Genomic DNA, 16123 nt, shown 5'->3' with positions numbered 1-16123 from the left:
AGCATTAAGATTTCAAGGGGAACACATTTCAGTCTCCTAAAAGCCAATGCATTTTGTAGGCCCCATTCGATTCTGAAATGCTGCCGAACATGAAAGTCGGTGGAGCCTACTCCAACCTCATTCAAGCAGAAGTTTAAATGAACAGATTGTTCTTTTATTTAATTTGATAGTGTTCTTTTATTTAATTTGATAGTAAAGGGATAGCATATATTTCATGCTAAATGGGCATTGTCTATTCATTTCCAAAATCACGTATCATAGCTTTGGCTCATTTCTGTTGTGGCATATTTTTAAGTTCTTTTTCAGTTTTCCAACGTCGAATACATCTCTCGTCCACTTCAAACTCTTGAGCTGCTGCTCATTTTCCAAGTTGTTCAGCATGTGAAATTACATTAAGCTTAAAACCAGCAGTATAGCTTCTGTGCCGTTTAGGGGCCATTTAAAAAAATATTTCCACTTCTTTCTTACTTAAAAACTATGCACAGAACATGTAACATCAAAGCACTTCTCAATGTTATTTCAAATAAGCAATGCTAGCATTTTAGCTAATGTACTTATTTTTTACTTTAATAAACATAGCTTTCATTTGATACCATAATTTCTGGAAGAAACGCCGGGTGCGGCGTTTAGGTGCACTAAAAATAAAATATTTCCTATGATGGTTATATTGCATAGTTTGAATAACTTTGTCATTGTACATAGTTTGGATGGCCTTGTCATTGTATATAACCTGGTGCTGTTCCCACACAAAAGACCACTCAGTTGCTTTTTGCGAACATTATTTTGTTTACATTCTTTCCCTTGAATGGACCTACATGCCTTATTCACCCTAAATGGGATCTCAGAACAATAACATTCTTCCCCCTTTCAAATCAGCATTCTCATCATTTTGAATAGTCTCTCTTCTCTGCCATTCGATGAATCTTCCAGGACCCATCCTCTCCCCACTCCTGCCTTTTCTGCAATTTTTTTCAAAGGCGGACACGACTCCACTTGCCTCGCAATAACAAACTCTGACATATTTCCCCTTCAGTATGAATCGATTTTTCTTGACATTCTGCCAGATACAGATCCCATTAGTTTGGGTACAAATACTTGTTGGATAGTTTTTAAGTAAGAAGAGAACGGAAAATTTTTTAAAATGGCACCTAAACGTCGCAGAAGCTATTCTGCTGGTTTTAAGCTTAATGTAATTTCAAGTTCTGAACAAATTGGAAATGGAGCAGCAGCTCGAGAGTTTGAAGTGGACGAGAGATGTATTCAACGTTGGAGAACTGAAAAATAACTTTAAAATATGCCACAACAGAAACGAACCAAAAGAAGTGGTACTGTAAGGTGGTCGAATCTAGAGGACGACCTTGCAAACTGGATAAAGGAGAAACAAGGAAAGGGAATGGCAATTTCGACTGTAAAAATTCGCTTACAAGCAAAATTTATAGCAAAACAACTGAACATAAATGATTTCTAAGGAGGGCCTTGCTGGTGTAGCAGATTTATGAAAAGAAAAAATATTTCTGTGCATACTAGAACAACAGTTGGGCAATGGACTGGCAGGATAAAAAGGCATCTTTTCTAAAATATGTGACAGATATTATTGACAAAAAAAAACTTCTTCGGTCACAGATAATAAATATGGATGAAACGCCGTTAGCTTTCGACTCTCCTGCAAACAGAACTGTTGATGAAACTGGTGCAAAAACTGTATCTGTGCTTACGAGAGGGCATGAAAGAACGTCATTTACATGTATGTTAACTTGTGCCGCAAACGGTGACAAGCTTAAGCTGATGATCATTTTTAAACGAAAAACTATTCTGAAGGGAGATTTTCCTAAAGACGTAATTATTTGTGCAAAAGGAAACGGCTGTATGTGCAAAACAATCATGCATGAGTGGCTACAGAAAGTTTGGCAGTGCCGTAAGGGATCTTTTTTCCAACCAAAAGGGTTATTGATAATGGATTCCATGTATGCTCATTTACTTGAGTCGGTGAAAAACAGATGTCAAAAATTGTCTACGACCGTAGCAATAATTCCTGGTGGTTTGACAAAAATCTTACAACCATTAGATTTGTCAGGTAATAAATCCTTCAAAGCTGAAGTCCAAAAGCGGTGGGAGTGTTGGATGAGTGAAGGATTGCATATGTGTACCAAAAGCGGTAAAATGCATAGAGCATCTTATGAAGAAGTTGCAAAGCGGGTAGGAAGTGCGTGGAAATCGGTAAAAACATCATCAATAATAGCAGGCTTCAAAAAAACTGAAATTATATCCTTAGATAAAGAGACTGTAAACCAAGAGGATGAATGTGACAATCTGGAAGACTTAGATCGGGATTTACTAAATCTTTTTAATTCAGATAGTGAAGAATCAGATTTTGATGGTTTCATATGATGTATAGTTTGCTGTAATTCCTTTTGTAAGTAAAATTTAAAATTTCATTTTGTCATCCAAATATAATATTTCGTTGTTGCAAAATTTTTTATGATATAGTCCGAGTGTTACAAATGTGGACTTCTTTAGTGGGTAAATGTAAGTATATTCGTGAATGTAACTATATTTTCAACATTTCTTACCTTTAATTTATTTTTAAGTTATGGTTTCATTTCATGCATTTTTCTTAACTGATATGTTATGTATCAGGACATAAGTTGAGATTTTGCATCTATACGGCCCAGAACGATGTCACGCGCAATTTAATCTATTTCGGCATTTCTGTGTAATTTTAATTTTTTTCCCACCATTTTTCTCGAGTGCGGCATTTACGCTGATGCAGCCTTTCTTCTGGAAATTACGGTAATTAAAAATTGTATTTACATTGTAATAAATTGCAATAGATTTTACTCTTTTTACTATGAGATGCAAATGGAAAAATCTAAAATGCATAAGGTTAGTTGGAATTTTTTACATCTAATTTACAGCTATGTTTTATCATGAAATTTTTTGCCTGATATATATATATGTATAATGTAAGACACTATTTTTAATTTAGGTATTTTTCATGCAAATATAGTTTATTATTTAAAAAATGATCCATGATATTATTATACTTAAAAATTATTGATATATTAAAAAATACATGTCTTTCCATTAATTTACATTAATATCTATGCTTGCTGATAAAAAACAATTTCCAGTGGCAAATGCAGCTTGTGTTAGGTAGAAAAATATCTCCCCTAAGAGATACACCAGCCTTTGTGTTATGATTCTCGTAAGCATCCTTGAGTGGGACAAGTGTGTGGTTCAAGTTGATTTGAACTGAAAAACTAAATGGCTGTTCACATCTGGTGAATGGGGGAATGAAATATTTCTCTCACTGAGGCCAGTTTCAGACACCAAAAGTTTATCTTTGGAGGAGAAAAAAGGTACAAAATATTTTAGCTTTGCAGGATGGTGAAGTGATGAATGAAAACTCAAAATATTTTGAGTTTTATAGGATGGTGAGGTTCCTTTCAAATGGTGTTGCTGTGCAGCATAAAAACCCACCACTTTTCGTTGAAATTGTTTCCCAGTTTTTAAGATTCTAATGTTGGCAGCTATGATTTTTATTTAATATATTTAATATTGCAGTTGTTGATTATAATAAATGTATTTAAGTTTCTGTTGGCATCGCATATTGTAGACTAGGAATTTACTTTTTTATTATTTACTTGTCTAGGGCACTTGGATATTCACAGAAAGCTTGAAACAATGGTTGCTGAATTCTTGGGCGTCGAAGACAGCATCATCGTGGGAATGGGATTTGCGACAAATTCAACCAACATTCCAACTCTAATGTCAAAAGGATGTCTCATTTTCAGTGATGAACTTAATCACGCATCTTTAGTTTTAGGATGTCGACTCTCTGGGGCTAAAATTGTTGTTTACAAGCATAACAGTAAGTGTTGCTATTTCATTTTCTAAACAATTGTAAAAAATGCTCTAATTAATATCAATTTAACAAAGCTTTTCTTCTAGTAAGTTTAGTTTATGAACACAGTACTCAGTTGTATTGTAATATAATATTATTAGACCATGTAACTAATAAGGTAAACAAATAAATATTAAGCCTTTTTTTGTAAATTTTGATACCCTTTATATCATAAATACTTTATTATTTTATAAAAAGTAATTTCATATTCTGCTTGAATCGTTATATAGTACAAATACTGCTCAAATTGTTATACAGTACAAAGTCCAAAATCCGGATGTCCATTATCTGGAATGATCTAAAATCCAGACCTGACAACCACCAATGTGTTTCTGGTAGGCTTTACACATGCACATTTAATTCCCCATTCCGTGCATAATAAATTATCTAGACTCCCGATTGTTAATTTGTTTCACTTGTTATTGAAGAAACAATCATTTTAGTATAAATTTGTATGATGAGTAATTTGGCTCCGTTGCTGCGTATCTGCCTGGCACCCATCTCAAAGTGAAACATTCCACATAGATACATCGTTGATCTGATGCCAACCTGGCAAATCCTTCTTTTTATTATGCTTTCCTTTCATCACTGCATGTTTATAAAAACATGACAACTTGAGTAATGACTCACGTAGCAATGCCTAAACATTTTTTTTTTTTTTTTTTTTTTTAATGTTAGTAATTGAATAATACAGGAGTATGGTAACCTTTTACGTTGTTATTACACTTGGCGATGATTACAGATTTAAGTTAAATGCGCTAAAATATGTTGACGAGGAAAAATGTAACAAAAATTTCTTTCCATATGCGAAAAATAGATTTTGTTGATGATACTCATAAACCCAAAGATTACATTTAGGGCTATTTGAATTAAGAATAACTGATTTGTTATTCATATAAACCCAGAACCAGCACCAGGGCTCGTATGGCCACACCGAGTCACAGAATTTAAGACCCACAGAGACAGACCGCATCAGGCGGTAAGATATCTAGCTCTGGCCCTCAATAAGGATTAAGTATATGTGGGAATTGATTTATTGAGAACTCTGATGAGCATGTGCAAGAAATAGACATAAGTATAATAAATAACAAAACTAATACAATTCAGGCTTAATTGTTTAAGTGCGCGATAGAAGCAAGACAAAATTTAATAGAACAACGTGTCGTTAGTCGCCAAGCTCATGATGCATAGCCAAATATGTATAGTGAAGGACAGCTAAATTTGATGATGATAGCTGCTAATTTTAAAGGTTTTCGGATATTGCAAAACAAAGGTGAAATTTTCCAATTAACGGATTTTGTAAAGAAATTTGGAGAAGTGGTACTAAATAAAGATGATATAAAAGAAGTTTTTCATTGTGATGATGATGCTTCTCAATTTTCAACCAATTTATGAATGCCGAAATCTGTAGTATGGTTCTAGATCGAGAAAATACTGCTACCGATAATTAAGAAAGTGACAGAAAAGTTACTGAAAACGAGAAAATTTCAATTGACAAGTTAGTCGGAATTCTCAAAACAGCAGTTACAGTGTAACTAAACAAGAGAATGTCTGTCTACAGAATTAAAGAGAAAGTATTATCACAAAAAACGAAGCAAATTGAACAACTTACATTGAAAGAAATGTTTAATAAGGTAAAAAAATTAATATTAAGCCTTTTTTTGTAAATTTTGATACCCTTTAAATCATAAATACGTCATTATTTCATAATCTTAATTTTATAATTTCGACATGCCATCTTACTAGATTTAAACTGATGATCTAATATCCGGAATCGCCGAAGTCTCGACAAGTCCGGATTTCGGACTTTGTACTGTATTGCATATGTGCATCTTTAGTTTTAGGATGTTGACCCTCTGGGCTAAAATTGCTGTTTACAAGCATAACAGGAAGTGCTGCTATTTCAGTTTGTAAAGAATTGTAAAAATTGCCTTAATATCAATTAATTGAATAATACAATTCAACAAAGCTTTTCTCCTAGTAGGTTTAGTTTATGAATACAGTACTCAACAAAATACTGCTCAAAATGTTATATTGCTTTTACTCGTGTTTTCCCCTTTTTTCGTTTTTACTTCTTATGTATTTTAAATCTTGGAGCCACCAGTCGCCAAGTGTAAAGTTGCCGAACTCTAGTAATTCGGTTCAGGGTTCGAATCCCAACAAAGTAGCTGGCTGCATGGTCATTTTTCTGGTTTTCCACATGTGTAACATGTATATGAGCTAGTTTCCCGTAGAAAGTCCTCCACAAAGGTATCTCTTCCCTTGAGTAGATATAGTTTACCACAGCAGCCACAGTCATGAGTACAAACATGCATGTGTCATTCAGAACGACCTAGTCACGAAATATGCTGGATGGACACGAATCTAACTGTAAGGATTTTTTCATTGTCTTGATGGAAAACGACCCTCAACGACTGGTCTGTTCTGGCACTTTGCTTCAGTTTCTGCTTTAAAAACTTCTATTTGGTAAAATTGTTTTCCAAATTTGCTGTCTAATTTGGTGGCAATGATTTATATTATATAAATCCTTTGTATTGCGAGCCCACCAGCGGCCGAGCGGTAAAGGCGCTAAACACTGGTAGTTCGGTCCAAGGTTCGAATCCCGTGAACAGGCTGGCTGCATGGGTGTTTTCATGGTTTTCCCCATGTGTAACGTGTATATGAGCCAGTTTCCCTTAGAAAGTCCTCCACGAAGGCATCCCTTCCTTTAGGCAGATAGCCCTCGAGGCTTTGCCATAACCTCACATACACCTTTGTATTGCCATCATACACAAAGCATTCTTTTTTGGGATGTTACTCCCTCTTGATGTGATTAAAGGAGGTTCTTTTTAGGCCTACTCTATTAAGTTTTTTTAATAACATTACTGCATAATATCCACTGCTAATCTCCTGTTTAAAAAAAAAAAAAAAGTTTCTTTTTTTCTTTCTGCCAAAATTACTTTCTGAAACTCTGCCAAGTATATTCTGCTACATTGAAGTACGGAGTTATGCATCACAGCACCTTAAATGTCCATTCTTCTTCCATTGACTGTATACTGTGCTTTTTGGAATGTTTAACCAGTCTAATAGTTTCAGAACTGTATAAGGTGGATTTTCAATAATAGCTTCTTTTAATGGGACCTTGTTTACAGAGCATGGTCTTCCATAGTGGGCCTCATTTTCCATCCTGAAATTTCTGCACTTTTCAAACCGCATTTGACCTGTGCATCATAAACAGTAATTTGTCCATATACAATGCAAATTTTACGAGTAGTCTGATTAGCTCCCCGCCCCCTTTAAAATAAAAGTACAGAATGACAAAAATGAACTTTTAGGTTCTTCATGCATAGCAGTGCACTAAAGCGAAAACTATGCCACAACACGCACTAGAATTATGCCCACAAACAGAAAAGGCTGTATTTAAACATTTGCCTCAATCTAAATCACTCCTTAGCAGCAATACATACTTCACAAGAATTCAAAATGGGTTTATTATATAAATATAACTTTTATTTCTATTCATGTATATACATTGTTCAAGAAAAAAAAAAAAAAAAGAGGAAGTATCACTTGCTGTCTTTCGATTTCAAGATAATAAAGGCAAGAAATCTCACCATCTCGGATCTTCTTTTTTCTAATTCAAAACAGACCATGATTCAACTAGATATTTATTAACTGAAGACAATCTACTCATCAAAGTCATTTCTAGAATAATAGCACAATTTTAATTCACTAAAATTGCTAACTAATGTATAACACACAGAGGAGCAATTATCAGTTTCATCTTTAATCGTCCATTCCAAAGTTTTAGTTTCAAGGTAATGTGCATGCAAGGGATGTGAATCATTCGTCAAGTGTTTCAACATACATATTTCTGCTTAATTACTACTGTGTGTTTTATTTGGATAAGGATAGATGTGATATGAAAATATGTTAAATAAAAGATTTAAACACTCAGAGAAGAAAAAGAGGGAAAATATGTACCTTCATGGAGAGCCATATATGAGTATACTGCAGTTAGTGAGATTCAATTAATGTTAGCAGGGTTGCCATGTTACCTGGAAAACTGGGAAAACCGGAAAATGTCATGAAATTCGAAAATTGACCAAAAAATTCGGGAAAAAGTCAGGGAATTTAAATATTTTGGTAAAAATCTGGAAAATTCGTGAATTTCATACGGCTATTCCTCCCAAAAAAGCGGGTTTTGCGCCAATGTTGGAAGCGATTACTTTCTTGGCGAAATATGTATCGCGTGAGCATCATTCGGCCCGCTGGCATAGAGGCAATTTTCGCAGCTCCAATCAGATTGTGTTGAGAGAAAGGCAGAGGAAGTTTCCAGCAACCTCAAGTATCGAGAGATTTCTACGCGCATATGCAGTGCATGTTGAACTAAAGAAAATGCGTATTCTCGTATAAAATAAAATTGGTTTAAACCCAGTATAGAGTAGCATGGATGTTAGAATAGCCTCCATGTACCGTATACACGGGATTTGGGGATATTATGATGAGCAGTAAACGGGTAATTTTGGTGTTGGCGACAATTTTCAAAATCGTGCCAAGGCCGTAGCATATCCAAGGATTTTACCGCAAAATCTTTTTAACCCCCCTTTTTTAATAAATGCCCTATTTGTCATTTTGCAGTAAAATAAAAAAATAGTCAGTCACCTAGTCTAACCATTTAATGTAATTATATTCGCCAAAATATCGTTGATTATTCTAATTCAATTTTTAAATAATTTTCTTTATTTTAATGTTATTTATATCATTTATGTTGCTTCTTCTCTCTAAATTTATTTATTAGTAAATAATACTTTCAAATTTCAGAAAATGTTTCTCTGCATAATCCTGAAATTAATTCTAGCAGTATGATGCCATACCATCACGAAATTTAATGCACATATTTTTTGCTTATGCATGCTACTAAATTAATATAAAATACCTGAATTTATTTAAAAATATCATTAAATAGATTTTTCTTTCGTTTAGCTGCAAAATGTCTGCAAAAAAAGACATTTTTTAAAATCCAGATTGGGCAGATTCTAATCTCAATCTTTAGTGGAGAAAACAACTCCTATTATACTCGTAGTTATAACAGTAATGCTTTGGGTATTATATATTATATATGCAGGTATAAGTCATATGTAATTGGCAAATTTTTGTGCTTTTAAGTGGTACCATAATTAATTTACCTCTTAGCACAGTCAATGTGCATTACGCGGATAGACTGGAATTTTCTTAAAACACACCTGGAAAACCTGGAAGTCAGGGAATTTCATTTTCCTGTTTGAGTGCCAATACTGTGATAAGAATATTTAAAACAGAATCAATATGATATTTAATTGCATCTATGAAAAGACATGAGGCACCTCATTAATGTACTATAATTAATACCATAAAAATATAATATTAAATACCATAAAAATAATTAAAGGCTAAAATTAAGTGGATAAGGACCATGAAAAGTAGTCAACTTTGATCTTAAATTGGACCTTAAAGACAGTGACAAAAAGAACATTTCTGTATTTTGCCAAGCACTATAAAAACAGCAGAACTTACTGATTTACCTAATATTTAATATCAACTTGTATATAAAAGTGTAAGATTGAAAGCCTGGTTAAGCATATGATCAATATTTAGCATAAATTTGCTTTATTATTCGTTATCTGATGAGGTGCATTCATAGAAATGTGTATTTTGTATCCACAAGGGGAACACAGAATGTATTAAGGTACTGCTTGGGGTGTAACAATCTTCAAAACTATTCTGTTAGTAAGTAATATACATATAATATGTACACTGTGCAAAAAAGAAATGGACTGTTCGATATCTCCCGTTCTGCTGGGCCGATTGACGAAATTTAACTTTTTTGCGTTTTTCATGTCTCGAAAGCGCGACTTAGGATTGTATCAGATTTATATGTAGCACTATTCTATTGTAGGTACTTTGACACAAAATTAGACTTTTTTTAAAATGACATGATAATTTTTTTCCCTATTTTGATTCTACGACTGAAATTATTAAATTTTGTAAAATTTGTTGCAAAATTTATGGAGAAATTAGAAATTTATCTTCGCTTATTTTTTTCAGTTTACGGGAAGAATAATTTACTTGGCGATATTCTTAATTAATAGCAACTTTTTTTTTTTTTTTTTTTTTCATTGTAAACGAGCAGAAAAAAGTCATTGTTCATTATTTCAAATAATTTTAACAAAGTTCGTAAACCACATTTGGCATTATTGTCGCTAAAAAAAGAAAAAGGATGCCAATATGGACATTCATGTATATCTTAGAAAATTTTAAATAAAAAGCTCTTATTTTTTGTAGGTGAGCCTAAAAATACATCTACTTTAAGATGATGGTAAAACATTTGCAGATTATAATTCAAATTTGTTTTAAAAAAACTTCTAAAAATTATTTTAAAATACAAATTTTAAAAATAAATCATAAAAAATGGGCGAGTTTTAGTTGGAATGTATCTAAATTTTGGAGAATGTGAAAGGAAGACTCAAGTAAGTTTAATAAAAAAAAAAGAATAATAAATGTATACCAAATGCAACTAATATTGAGGAACTAATTTTTTAAAAACTATTCTTGCGATTTTTACAAAACTTGGCAGTTTGGCATAATTTGAATCGTAGAATCTAAATATGGGGAAAAAAATGACATGCCATTTTAGAAAAAGTCCGATTTTGTGTCAGAATATTTATATTAGAACAATGCTATATATGAATCTAATACACATCCTAAGTCACGCTTTCGAGGCACGAAAGTCGCAAGTTGAATTTCATCAATTGGCCCAATAGAACAGGAGATAAGCTTCAACCCCTTTTTTCTTGCAGTGTTCATAGCTATAGTAATACAGTCAAAAGTTGTTAATCCGGACTCGTCGGGACTTCGGCGATTCTGGATTATAGATCATCAGTTTAAATCTGCTAAGATGGCATGCAGAAATTATAAAATTAAAAATATGAAACCGTAATTTATGAAATAAAGAACAATTATGATCTAAAGGGTATCAAAATTTACAAAAAAAAGCTTAATATTTATTTGTTTACTTTATTAAACATTTCTTTCAATGTAAGTTGTTTAAGTTGCTTCGTTTTTTATGTGATAATACATTCTCTTTAATTCTATAAACAGACATAATTTCTTGTTCAGTTACAAAGTTCCGCTGTTCAAGTCCTATAATTGCTGTGTCTACCGACTAATCTGTCAATCGAAATTTTTTCGTTTTCAATAACCTCTGTCACTTTCTTCGCTATCGGAAGCGAATTATAATGACGAGGAATTTGATTTAAATCATATCAAAGATGGAATACATCGAGATGAAATACTACATTTAGTAAGGAATTATAAGCCAAATAAAATAAAAACATCTGCCCTGAAGATAAGGATAGTGCTGACAGATCAACTTCTAATTCATTGCGCACCGCACCACAGCGTTAAAGATAAACAAAGTTTAGATAAAGTTTAGATAAACAAATGTTAAAGTTTAGATAAACAAAGGATATGCCTGTATCCATTTTTTGCAGCAATTCCACTTATTGTTTAATGAACTTTGAAACATACTTTCGCTTTGTAGATCCTGTACATATTAATAAATATATATCAGAAATTCTATTTGACATAATCGAAAGTTCAAGCTTACTTTTATAAAATTGCTCTAACAGTCTGCAAAAAATAATAAGCCGGATTCAATTCGAAGATTAAGGAACAACACAATCTGCAACATTAACTGAAATAGATAATTAGATAATTTTAGCTTAGCTTATACCCTCCGTTATACATTAAACGCGCAGTCGTAAACGTATTTTGCGCACGCGCACAAGCATATTTGCAGCCGTAAAGGTCTTACCGTAAGCTTGTTTGCAGTTATAAAGATCATCGCGACGCATGCGCAGAAAGTTTGTAGCTTTGGTCCGGATTATGAGTGTCCGAATTAACGACTTTTGACTGTAATTAATATTGCATTTTCTTACAAACAATTTACCAATTTGACTTGTATCTAATTAAAGTTATGTAAAGGTTTATGGAACACCTTTAATAACTTGGAAAGGGTTACTGTATTGTAGTTTTCTTGATTTGTGTTTTCTTATTATGTTGCATAATTTAAAATATATATATTATATAACCTCTTTAACACTGTTGTTTGGTGAATCAGTTGTAGTGCTTATATTGTTCATGGAAAGTGCTAATTTATATTAATTTTGTATTGAATTTAATGTTATGTTTAATATATAGATATGAAAGATTTAGAAGAAAAAGTAAAAGAAGCTATAATCGAAGGCCAGCCTCATTCTCACAGGCCTTGGAGGAAAATGTTAATTATTGTTGAAGGAGTTTATAGGTAAATTAAAATTTTTTTGTTGTTTTCATGTATTAAAAGTGAATTATGTGCATATTCTGCCTATCAATGACTGTTTAGATGTCTGTGAAAGAATATAGGAAGAGAGTAATTTTATTCTAGTTAGAGATAGGCCTATCTAGGTAATGGTTTACAGATAGTGCCCTCTTGGCAGAATGTTTGATCTATTTTTGGATCAGATTAAGTGAATTTCTCTCCCCTTTTTCTCCTGCTAAGAGACTGTTGATTCAACCACTGTTGATTTCAAAATCTCCGATTTACCGCTAATCATTTGTATAGATTTTCTTCTTAACGTAGCATACTACAATAAATTACCTTTCAAAATCATTGAGTTAAAAGTATGTTAAAGTTCCTGTGCTGCTTTTAATCAATTGCTGTGCTTATTCATTGCCCTGCTTTTCATCTCATCTTCCAGTCTTTTAGGTAGGTCACCAAATTTTCCAATTTTTAGCCGTTATTAAGTGAAATGTTTCCCAGCAATAAATGAATGTTATTCAATTATTAAAACTTAAATTTGATAAATTCCATTCTCCTACCTCTAATGATTTTCAGAATAATTTTTCTTGTTAAATTTTATTTCATTTGAATTGTATTTTTTCTTACGTTTTATTGATCGTTGTCTTATTAAATTACATTTGATCTGAGTTAGCTTAATCTACTGTAGACAATGATTTTTATATGAAGATTCAAGCAATGTTTAATCATTTAACATTTGTACTTAGTTTTGTTTATTTCAATAAACGACACATTACCAAGTTTATTCACAGTTTATTCACACAAATACTATATATATTAATTATTCGTTTTGTTTCCATTGTATTTGAAAGTACTTTAACAAACAAAAGTTTTCCTTCCTTGAAATTTTCTTGGTATAAAAGTGTAAAAAAAATTACAGAGGGCCAAAGAATATAAAATTTAAAATATACAATTAAATGCTAATATATTTTACATCTGAATTGATTTACAAGTAGTACAATGATCTTGAAAACCATACATAATAAACTGTTAAAATTAGTGTGGAAGACCTTTTAAATGTTGTTACTGCACAGCATGAACCTCGTGGTTTAATATTTCATGGTTGGCAGGTCTGCGTTTTTGTAGTTATATACTGGTTGTCCAGCTAACAAATCATAAAACATGCAAATAAGGGGATGTGTGCATATATTTAGACCAGGTATTCCTAATCTTTTTCTTGCATTTCATCCCTTACCTTTTTCTTTACAGTACGTACAGTGCAAATAATAATTGCACACAAAAATCTTTAAGGCAACAATTACATTAAGAATATGAATAAAACTTTTGAAAAATGATTTATTAGATTTATATTTAATTAATTTTTGTATTATTATTTTTAATTCTACAAAACAAATTTAACTAGCTTTCAGAAACAAAATCAGATTTTAATCGTACAAAAAATTGATTTTAATTTGTGTAATGGATGTACTGATGCAGTTTTAAAATACTTGACATAACATTGTTTAATTAATTATTTAAATCACCCATTCAAAAATATTTAAGCTGTTTCTTGTTTTCAATACTAATTTTGTGTTCTTCATATTGTTTTGATTCTGTTTTACTTTTTTATATCGTACTTATTGTATAAAAAATTTATATAATTTAAAAATATATATTATTGGTTTTTAAAATACATTATTAGTGTTTCCCCTTATGTTTATTTTATATGATTTCTTCCTTATTACATGATGCAGCTTTATATCAGAAAGCAATTAATTATCAGTTTTATTTAAAAATATTTTTTTATAATTGACGGTGTGTTGATTATGCCGATCAATTGATCAATTGCTGCATATTCGGCTACCAACCCCCTTTAAAAATTTAATCAAACCCTTTGGGAACCCCTGTTCTGTACAATTACTGGTGGAAAAGAACATTTTAAATTAGTGGTACTGTTCCGTTTTGAGGACCATAAAAAATTGCAGTGAAAATGCATGCGCAAAAGCACCAAATCTAGCATACGCGCTGATTTCAAATTGTGTAAGTTTAGATAGTTCTATATTTCTTAAGATGCCATTGAAATACTAGTTTAATTTTTAAATCCTTTTTTGATATCCTATGGATTAAACAATTTGGGAATTGCCCATGATGAAAAGTCTGCAATAGAATTTTTTCAAAGAAAAGGCATCATTCATTATAGAAAATTATGTTTGATCAACCAATGACATGAAATTATGCTTTAGTAATAACTTGGTAGTGAAATAGCGATACAGGAATCCATTCAGTTATATTTAGCCTTTTTTTATATGAATTATAATTATGATCTGAAATAGTTATTTACTCTTATGCTTCCATTGAGTTATGTTTAGCTTTTTTTATATAAATTATAATTATAAAATAGTATTACATGAAATGTTAATTTCATATATGTTAAAACAATAATCCTTAGATACTTATTTACTATTATACTTCCTTTCTTGCATTAGGGTTGCCACAATTATTTTTGGTCGCACTGACATCAACAATAGTTTGGCGATTTTTTTTTTTTATGCTCCTCAAAATGGAATAGTACCAAATTAGTTTATGGTGTGATTATATTCATAGATGATTTTTGTGTTCATTGCATGTATACTGTGTGTATAATTTTTTATATGCTTATAACGATATAGATGTAGTTTTCAAATAAAAGTTGAGAAATGAAAAAGCATGCTGTTATTATTATATATATTGGGTAAGAGTAGAAAGATAGAAAGTAACTTACAAAGAATTTGACAGGGTTTGTACAGTCTTTAAGAGTCCTTATTAAAATAAAACATTTTTCGCTGTCATATTATAAAGTTTCATTTTGGCAACTTATACAATATTTTAAATCTAAAAAATAAACAAGGTATAATGCTAAGCACAATTTACAAAAAAGCCCTTAGCAAAAGCAAAATTAGCTGTGTAATTAATTAAAAATGTCTTGTTTTTAATTTTTTCACAGTAAGAGTTTTTCCCATGTAATTTTCTCAGAATATTCAAAATTTTCAGAATGTGCATCAGTTTCCTCTATAAAATTAATTTTATACTTTTCCCTCCTTTTCTTTCCAAAATATTTCAGGCTTTTTGCTGTTACAGAAATGGAAGGGATAATTTTTCTTTAGGATTTTAGACATTGCAGCTTGGAAAGTTTAGAAGGATTTGAAGGCCAGATTTATAGACCCACGATTGTAGAAGATTCAAGAAATATGTGACAAAATGAAAAATGTCTCCATGGCATGAACACGTAGTGGATTTATTTTACAGAAAGTTTGCAATGAATTTCTTAATTCTTGGAGAACATCTGGAAGAACAATGAAAACATAATATTTGAATGTATTACTTCTGATACTAGAAACTTAACATGTTTATCTTCTCTTTATTTTCTCTACTTTTCACCAGACAGAAGCATGGAAAACATCAAAAATGCTTCTGATCTTATCACATGGGCAAGCATTATTGAAATGAATTTTTTTATTAATAAAGAAATTGAAAACTTAGAATTTAAAAGTTTCATCTGATATTTCGTAATGCATCATACACAAAGCTGGCACTAGGCATTTTCCCACCTGATGCAATCTTTGTGGATCCTAAATTCTACTTCCAATGCTTGCTCTGAATTTTAAAAGTTTTGCCATTTCTGGATTTTGTTGTTTGGTGTGTCACTAAGTTCTAGAAATTCTACCACATCAGCTTTGTAATCGGCCTTTACTATTTCATATTGCTTCTAAAAGCTCATATTACTAAAGAAATAAAATTAGCCACTTTTTCTGTACATTCTAAATGCATTTAGTGTTTTTTAGAATAACAAATCCTTAATTAAATCCAAAAATTCTAAAATGAAAAAGAAACGTGTTGAAGAAAGAAACTGAGTACATAAAGGAAATTATTCTTCAAAGACA

General features: G+C 31.5%; 1 protein-coding gene across 2 annotated transcripts in view; it reads left to right on the top strand.

Annotated features, from left to right (window-relative positions):
* The window catches only part of LOC118205966 (serine palmitoyltransferase 2-like), a 149736-nt gene that overhangs the window by 103384 nt on the left and 30229 nt on the right, over positions 1 to 16123 (top strand). For both annotated transcript variants that reach the window (XM_035378248.2, XM_035378254.2), the window contains exons 5-6: positions 3653 to 3871; positions 12125 to 12230. In XM_035378248.2, the coding sequence (XP_035234139.1) occupies positions 3653 to 3871; positions 12125 to 12230 (325 nt within the window). The remainder of the gene's footprint in view (positions 1 to 3652; positions 3872 to 12124; positions 12231 to 16123) is intronic.

The sequence above is a fragment of the Stegodyphus dumicola genome, chromosome 11, assembly GCF_044657685.1.
Source record: "Stegodyphus dumicola isolate Sdum_Otavi_A_Nest chromosome 11, ASM4465768v1".
NCBI lineage: Eukaryota > Metazoa > Arthropoda > Arachnida > Araneae > Eresidae > Stegodyphus > Stegodyphus dumicola.
The sequence above is the reverse complement of the archived record's forward strand: the minus strand, read 5'-3'. Positions and strand labels throughout refer to the sequence as shown.